The 8,872-nt window shown below is 41.5% G+C and overlaps 1 protein-coding gene across 6 annotated transcripts; it reads right to left on the minus strand.

Annotated features, from left to right (window-relative positions):
• Positions 1 to 448: 448 nt before the first annotated feature.
• npy8br (neuropeptide Y receptor Y8b) lies at positions 449 to 7,153 on the minus strand. 6 transcript variants are annotated; one of them, XM_061816904.1, is made up of 5 exons: positions 6,985 to 7,153; positions 5,440 to 5,543; positions 4,757 to 4,956; positions 2,405 to 2,610; positions 449 to 2,311 (listed from the first exon to the last, which is right to left on the minus strand). In XM_061816904.1, exons 4-5 carry the CDS (start codon positions 2,485 to 2,487, stop codon positions 1,384 to 1,386), a joined length of 1,011 nt encoding a protein of 336 aa, XP_061672888.1. In that variant the 5' UTR covers positions 2,488 to 2,610; positions 4,757 to 4,956; positions 5,440 to 5,543; positions 6,985 to 7,153; the 3' UTR covers positions 449 to 1,383. The 6 variants fall into 6 exon arrangements, with proteins under 6 accessions (XP_061672888.1, XP_061672889.1, XP_061672884.1 ...); XM_061816905.1 differs by lacking the exon at positions 2,405 to 2,610; XM_061816900.1 differs by having other exon boundaries at positions 449 to 2,610.
• Positions 7,154 to 8,872: the final 1,719 nt, after the last annotated feature.

The following is an 8,872-nucleotide window of genomic DNA, read 5'->3' on the forward strand; positions in this document are numbered from 1 at the left end:
CAGAAAAATATGGCCGCCATTGGGATGCACATTGTGTCGGGTCAGACTTATGCAACTTTGCGCTTTTATAAAATGGCCCCAGCTCACTTTTTCCGACGGGTATTATATTTATATGTTTGATAAAAATACCCACTGTAAAATTGGGTTTTTGGTGTCAGTGGCACTTTAAAATGAACGACTGGCTTCTCATGAAAATTGTCATTCTGTAAAATACCTAGTTTTTAATAAATGTAATCTGATTACATATTTTTTCTGTAACTTTGATGGAATACAGTTTCCTTGTTTTTCCTTTTTTTTGTATTAGAAATACATAATTACAGTCCAGTCTTCCATTACTCCCCAAGCCTGCATACAAATATGGTATTGTGAATGTATAAATAAATACATCACTCAAGATAACAATAAATGTTTTAATTTCATTCACAAACAAAACTAACATGTTTCCTGCTATGCTACACAATGCTTTTTATTGACAACTACACAATAAACTGGAACGGTCACATATTCTATAGGCCATACATTCATGTAGAAGGGTGATATACATCTTAGAAATCATATTTTGGCCTGAACTGCCCATTTGACTTTTTTTTTTTTTTTTACGGCACTTGATATATTGTTGGATGGTGCAGTGTATTAGCAACTTACACTAATTTGCACACAATATATTGATGCAAACACCCTGGTAGAGAACATGGAATGTCTCTGCTCATGAGGTTTAATACATTGTGAGTTTAGGTAATAAGAAACACATTAAGATAACGCACATAAATGCCCAGAGCCAGATCATCATGTATTTCCCCCCCTCAACTATGTAATAGGCTACTCCGTCAGTAATCATTAACACATCATGGGTCACACTCTGTTTCATAGTCATCAATACTGTCAGCATTTGCAGAACACCCACCTAGTCCTTGTCACTTCAATTGAGGTTTCCAATTCAAGGAATTACAGTTTTCAAAGCAAGCTGCAAATATTTAAATACAATGACTTCAGCATGAAAAGATACCATCTGAGGTGGATGGGTTTTTTTTTCTACATGCTTATAATGAATATCTTATGGTCCAATAGCACTGTACAGCACAGATCTTTATGTGAAGTGTGTCTTGCAGTCATCTTTTATTACTTAAAGCCTCTTCAACCTTTGTCCAGTCATTTTGTCGCTTCCTCTTAGGCTGGGACCATAACAATTAGAGGGCACCAGTCATGGCGGGGACGTGACTTTACTTCCCTCTGGATAGTTATGGTCACGTTCTCTGTAAATGTCAACCATGTTATATATTGGGGGAAAAAAAAAACAAAGCCTCAAAAGAATAAAGCAAAGGGGAGCTAAGGAGGGAGCCAGTCTAGTTGCTTTATTTTTTTTTTTTACCAGAAGGCTTCACTTTAAGTATTGATGCTGTTGGAACCATTGCTGAGGACGTACCCCTTGGTAACCTCTGTGCTAACAGTGGAAAGCGGCACACTTTCATACCTCTCTGCAACACCCCAGCAGCGACAGTGCAACAAGGTGGACTTGAGCTGCTTCTGGAAGTTGTTGTTGAGGAATCCATAAATGATCGGGTTGATACAGGTCGAGGCCATAGCGATGAGGTGGCAGAAGGAGAAGATGATGTTATGGCCACAGGATGGAATGACCTCGTGGTTCCAGTCAAACACTGTGTTGAATATGTTGAGAGGGAGCCAGGAGAGGGCGAAGGCAACCACTATGGCGGTTAACAAGACGTTGATCCTTGTGGTGCCTTTTTTGTTTTTTTGCGTAGTGTTTCTGCCACGTTCCACCATGTCCTTCCTCCTCCGCAGCCGTAGATAGATGTGCAGGTAGCACAGCAGGATGAGGAAAAGGGGGAGGAAGTATTGGAAGATGAGCAAGGAGGTGGTGTACGCCTGGCGTGCTTGAATCGATGGCCACTGCTCCATACAAACAAGCTGGTCATTGATCGGGAAGGGGACGGTGAGGTTCTGGAAGGGCAATGTAAGGATGCTGTACTTGATGAAAGGGACAGAGATTAAACAGGCTGTGATCCAGGTGAGAGCCACTGCTAAGTAGGACTGCCTTGCCATCGGTTTCCATCCGGTCGGGTGGACAATGAGCTGGTAGCGCTCCATGGCAATGAGAACTAGGGAGAAGATGGACACAGAGACTGATATACATTGGATGAAGGGTGTGAGCTTGCACAGACTCTCTCCGAGGATCCAGCGGTCCATCAGCGTGTAGATGATAGTGACCGGCAAGCACACGATGCACATCAGGATGTCCGAGACGGACAGATTGGCGATGAGGATGTTGGTGACATTGCGCATCTCCTTGTGCCTGACAATAACAAACACCAAGCACGAGTTACCAACGAGGCCAACCGCTAGAACGGCACTGTATGCTACAATGAGGAAGGTGGTGCCACTCAACGAGAGCGAGCAATCCTCTGTGAAATCCCATGGAATCTCTTTCCACAAAGCTTGGTTGTAGTTGTTGTTGGGCTGTTGCTCCATTATGTTGGGCTCACTCTAAATGCACAGGGGCTGCTTGGTGAACTCTGTTGGAATTATTTTACGAATGATGTTGGCGATCTCTAGAGAGTTTTATTATTTTTCTCTGAGAGTAGTCTTCATTTTCTGCCAGAGAAAATAACAAAAGTTCTCATCATGAAAAGGGAAGTTTCTCAATGCTATAGAAAAAAGATTGGGTGCGGTCAAAATTTCAAGGAAACAAACTTCTCAATAAACCTTCAAGTCGGACAATTCAATGAACTTTAGTTTAAATTTTGCTTTTGTGAAAGTAGGCTTTTTCGCATTTCACAACAAAAAAACAAGGACCAACTTGTTTACGATGTTACCTAACATTGTTGCCATCAAGCTTAATCATTTCAGCTCTTCATTAACTGAGCCGCTTATCCTCACAAAGGTTGCGGGTGTACTGGGACCCATCCCCGCTATCGTCGGGCAGGAGGTGGGTGACAGTCTGAACCGGTTTCCAGCCAATCGCAGGTAGAGACAAACATCTAGTCACACTCACAATCATACCCCAGTGCAATTTCGGGTCTCCAACTGATGCTCATTTTTTGGGATCTGGGAGGCAACCGGAGTGCCCGGAGAAAACCCACACAAACACGGGAAGAACATTATAAGTTCACACAGCCAGGGCTGCGATTTGAACACCAGTCCTCAGAACTGTGCGGGAGACGCTCTTACCATTCGCCCACCGTCCCACCTTCTTAATAATTTACATTTTGGTGTTTTATATTTTTTTCAAAATTTAATTACTGCTTTACTGCAGGGTGGGGACTGGTTGGCACAACTGCCCCACAGTTCAGAGGTCGCAGATTCAAATCCAGCTGTCCTGTGTGGAGTTTGGATTTCCCCTGTAGCTGTTGTCAGTGCTTTTCTCCAGGCACTGTGATTTCCTCCTACATTCCAAAAAATATGCTTGGTAACAATTGGCTGGGGACTAGTTTAGGATGTACCCTTCCTCTCGCCCAGACTTGTCTGAGATAGGCGAGAGGTGACACCTGTGACACCCAGGACCCAAGTGAAGACAAGTGGTATGGAAAATGGAAGGATGGATGGATGAAGTTACTGTTTTAGTATACCATTTTTTTACACTGTTGAGATACAGAAATATCACTCAGCCCGCTGAGAATGACAGTTTCAGAATAGCCAGTTTGCATACATGTGGAATGTCACTCATTCAGTCGATTTGTCTTCATTACTATCCTGCCTGGCGGTAGCACATCATCCAGTGAACTGTGCAGATCAAGACTTTGTAGCGTTTCTAAAATAGCTTGTGATTTCCTCCATAATGATGTAGGTAATGACTTCTCTGAGACAATCAACTTGTCTCTCGACTTGAATCTTCTTGAGTGGTAGAATGTGCTCAGTTTCCATCTTTGAAGGAACAAGCTTTCAAAATGAGCATTGATATCATGAACTTTTGTCATTTTCCTCATCACTCATTAGTCAATCCTTTGCATAGCTTTCGTATATGCAGACAGCTAAAGGCCAGAGCTGCAAAGCCATTCCTAAATCTTTGTTGATCAGAACTCTTTCAGAGGTAAATAAAGCTATTCCTAATCATGTTAATTAGGGCTCTGCAAATAAGAACAGAGCCCTCTTTAATGTCATTAGTGTGCGTGTTTGCCAAAATGGGTGCTCAGAGATAGGTCCATTGCACAAAAAAACAGAATAAAACAGTGTGTGTGTGTGTGTGTGTGTGTGTACGTGTACATTTAAATGCTGACTTAAGCTGTTTTTTCCACACCTCAGTTCTGCAAAAGCTGTGGCTTGTAACAGCTTTGCGAACATAATGAAACCTACCCGAGATAAAAATCTTTATAACCTTTTATTTAAAGAGCCCTTAATGCTGATACCTGATGACAGGTGGGACATAAATTGCTTGCTGCTATCTCTGTTATGTCCTAACATGTTGCCGTTTCATCTGTGGTGAAATCAAGGGCAATGATCTGGGCTTGGAGCCCAAAACAAACCTGTTTAAACTTTTGCAATATTTAAACCAACGGAAAACTCCACTTATCCAAACCTACTTACTTTATGAAATGAAAAATATATTAGAATAAAGATTATGCAGCTAATTATACATCTATTTAGACACTATTAGTTACTATATAAGTTTTTGGGATTGTTTGACTGTTTTATGTTCTTCATCATGACTAAAATTTTGTTTTAAAGGAAATACATGCATAAAAAAAAATCACAATGAATACATGTCTGTACAATCTGTTAGGCTCGAATATAGATGTATTACCTTCACGTGACATGCGTAAATCCAGCACACCGGACAGTGGAACTGTTTGCTGGACGGTGTTGGTAATCTTGTAGGTCTGATAGTAGGCAGGCTTCACCACGGTGGGAGTTTTTACAGCTGGCTTCATTCAGCGCCAATCAAAGCTGCTCCTCTCATTTCCTTTAAATATGGCAAAACTGACACTCCCAACAGAGACATTTCTGTGGGGAAGAGAACAGTCAGTAATTTCGGCAATCCGTGCATGAGTGGAGCATTGTTGCTGTTCTTAGCCGATTTGGCAACAGACAATGTAAGCGGCTACTCTTATTAAATACAGAATGACCTGGTGATAACAGCTAGTAAACTAAAAATGTCTGTGAACCTCAGTATCTATGTGCCACGGTAAAATTCACCAAAATTGTAAGAGACTCCCACTCCTGGACTGGAACGCCTAGCTTGGAGCAGACAGGGCTCTCAAATTGTAAAAATGCCCACAGTGAGCCTTGAGCTTGCATGAAGCCATCACCAGGAGTGTGTATAGCATTATATACAATATCTATAGTGTCTTGGTGTGTTTTATTGTAGTTTAGTTCATTTCTTATTTCATCATGCCAAAAGGAAGTGGGACCTCATGTGCTTACAAACACTGAAATACTAAACAACTTAAACCAAACCAAATAAAATTTTAACAAAATTATCCTCACTGGCCAATGGACACAAGTCCATCCATCCATCCATCCAGGGCCGGGATCGAACCCGGGACCTCAGAACTGTGAGGCCAGCGCTTTCCAGCAGTGCCACTCTGCACCTGTCAATGAATTTTTTGGCAGATTAAAATGGTGTTCAACTGTGTACGTTTATGTGTGTGTGCATATATATGTATGTATGCATATATGGATGTATTTATCCAGCCATCCATCCATTCATATATTTTCTGATCTGCTTATCTTTACGGAGGTTGCAGGAGTGTTGGAGCCTATCTCAGCTATCATCGGGCAGGAGGCAGGGTACACCCTGAATTGGTTGCCAGCCAATCACAGGGCAAAGAGAAAAATTGAGAGATTGATTTGATTGGGACATGGGGAGACAGATACTGAGGTCCATCGACGTAATATGTTTGCCAGCGGCTGTCGCCAACTCATTGTACAGTATATATCAGCTCACATCGTCTATTGCCACTCACACTTGGATTGCGGTAATCACACATCGCCCTCTTCTGCAGAGTTTTCTCTGTCAGTGGCTCTACATTTACAGGGAATGAGACGAACGCTTCAATTGATTGCTGTAAACAATCCACCTGGTCTACCTGCACTTGTCTCCAAAATTACCAACACTGGTCTAACCCATCTCGATGATGATGATTCACTGTTGTGTTTTTCGCTGACCTGGATTTATGCATGAAAATAGCGCCGTATGAGTCACTAGAATTTTTCTATCCATTTCCACATCTATTGAGCTCATCAAGAGAAGATAAAATATCCAGATTAAAGACTAATTTTGCATGTTATACATATAGAGGTGCAAGTGATGCATTATAAAGACATCAAAATGAAAACATTATTTTTTTAGGTCGATGTGTAAAGTTTAGATAATCACATGAAGCAGTCATGGCACCCACACACGCAACAGGCACCGGTCTGGACTTGCTCATCCACAAATGGGAGACAGCAGTGGCGGAAGAGAAACATGACAGGAGGAAAAGTGTGAAAGTGGCAATCTGCGTGCGCGCGAGAACGAGTGCATGTCCTGCCCACCATCCCTGCTGTGTGTGCCTTCAGTTCCAGCCTCAGTCTTTATTCTTCTTCTTCTTCTTCTTCTTCTTCTTCTTATTCTTATTATTATTATTATTATTATTATTATTATTATTGCTGTTGTTGCTAGTTGTGTGTGAAAGGTATCTCAGACAAGTGGAGTACACTTGTCTAGCTGCTCCTGCATAAGTCTGTTTACGGATCTCCTGTACGGGGACACCCGGCAAAATATTAGCGCGCCACAAACTACGGTACAGTACTAGAGAAAACACTGGAGGGAATTGCATTCCACTTGAAATAGTCTTTGAAGTCAATATTTCAATTGATATATTAATAGCGGCTTACAGGGCTCACTCAATTTTCGCTAAAATGCAGAATGTGGACCAATCAGATCATTGAAAATCAGTTCTACTTTCCATAAAGGGAATAGTTGAAGATTGTGTGCATAAATATTAGGTATCAATCAGTAAATTTAAAAAAAAAATTAAGATCTCTTACCGAGATGAAGCCTCTCGCGTTGACTTGGAGTCACATTTGCTTTTGCACCAGGTGAGCCACAATGGCAGAGAGTGACAGCGACTTTGCTGTGGGATTGGGGGAGGGAGGAGGCGTCCTGCTGTTTGGGACCGATGGTAGCGCAGATATTCCTTAAAGCGACCTCACTCGCATCCTCGCGCTCAGACGACGATGTGATTGGGAACATGTTACATAATCAATTCCTCCGTGACACACGCACGCGCCCACAGCCGCGTCCACCCCCCCCCCCACACACACACACGTACTTGCCTATATATACACACAAGGGGCCAGTGGGGACATTGAATGATTAGAAATGTGCGCACACTGCCTGCTTCGCCAATTTGAAGAAAGGAAGATGTAAGACATTCACTATTCTCTGTAGAAATAATAAGTATAGTACAGAGAGATGATATTGTGGTAGATCCTTATTATTATTGTCTGTATAATTTGCCACCAAACCGGTAGGGTTTAATTTATGCCAAAATGGGGTCCGACCTTCTAAATGGGTTTACATGGGCTACCAGGAAAAAAAAATACTATTTGTAAAATAAAATTTTCCAGAATCAACCATCTAGCCCTCAATTTCGTGAAGCCATTGTTCTCATTGGGGTAGTAGGTTCTCTGCAAAGATCTGACACAGCCAAATTGTGGGGTCATTCCAGAAAAGAGTTGCAACTTCATTGTGTTTTTTCAATTTGAATTTTTGATTATTCTCTTGGAAGCAATAGTTTTCAGATCATAGGAACAACACAAAACAAAAGCTGGCGTGAATCTTTTTTTTTTCTTTTTTTTTTTAAATGAAATTGCATTTTCTCAGTCTTGCTTTCACCTACGTTAAGGCAGCGTATTTTCATTTTTCCCCCCTTGTATCTGCAACAAAATAGCACAGGAGCTGCTCATTATGTGGCAGTTCACTGATTGCAGATTTAGTGCATTTCGTTTTTTTTTAGGTCAGTATAGTGCAGTTATTCACCTGCGCATCTCTGATATCATTAGATTAATTGACCATTTGATTTGAAGGTGGCAGCAATGACTCACATAAGATCAGTTGAACTCTTACTCTTATCAGGGAGACTTCCAGACATATGTCAACTGTTTGTGAGTCACCATCTTGCATCAGGATACGATGAACATGACTGTAAAAATCACTCTTGAAAATACAACTTGCAATCAGTGTTTTATTGGATAGATTTAGAAATACCACCAATAAATACCAAATGCACACAATTATGAAAGCAAAACAGGCAAAACATGGAAACAAGGGCCAACATTTAGCTTGATTTTCGACAACTACAATATTGTAGTTAAAAATGTCGGAGCAGCGAATTCTAGGTTTCCATAATGCTTTTCGCTGACTGCCAGGACCGTCAGTGTGATGAACGGTGCCAATGCTTAACTTGGGAAATTGCCTGCTCACACCGTGCCTGCATGGGCTTCACTCTAGCAGAATATCTGGCTCTGTCATGGCTGTTATACGCTGAGTCTTATTACAAGTAATGAAGGGAATCGTCACGTATCCTGTACATAGGCTCTTTTTATATTGATGCAGTTACTGTGGTTGGCTGGCAATGAGTTCAGGCTCTATACTGCTTCTCAACCAGAGATATCTGGGAGGGGCTCCAACACACCTGCGACACTAGTGAGGATAGGTGGTACAGAAAATGCATGGATATTTATGCAGTGTGTATGCAACTTAGTGCAGACCTCTTCCTCGTGACAGGTGACTCTGGACATGAAACCATCCTCATCCACCGAAATTTGAATGGAGCCTTTTACACAATCTTTTATTATATTGATGGACTTAATTCTATTGGAATCTTGTACACACCCACAGAATGCTTGAAATAAAATCTTTCCATATTGGCTA

This window comes from Syngnathoides biaculeatus, chromosome 4 (assembly GCF_019802595.1).
Source record: "Syngnathoides biaculeatus isolate LvHL_M chromosome 4, ASM1980259v1, whole genome shotgun sequence".
Taxonomy (NCBI): domain Eukaryota; kingdom Metazoa; phylum Chordata; class Actinopteri; order Syngnathiformes; family Syngnathidae; genus Syngnathoides; species Syngnathoides biaculeatus.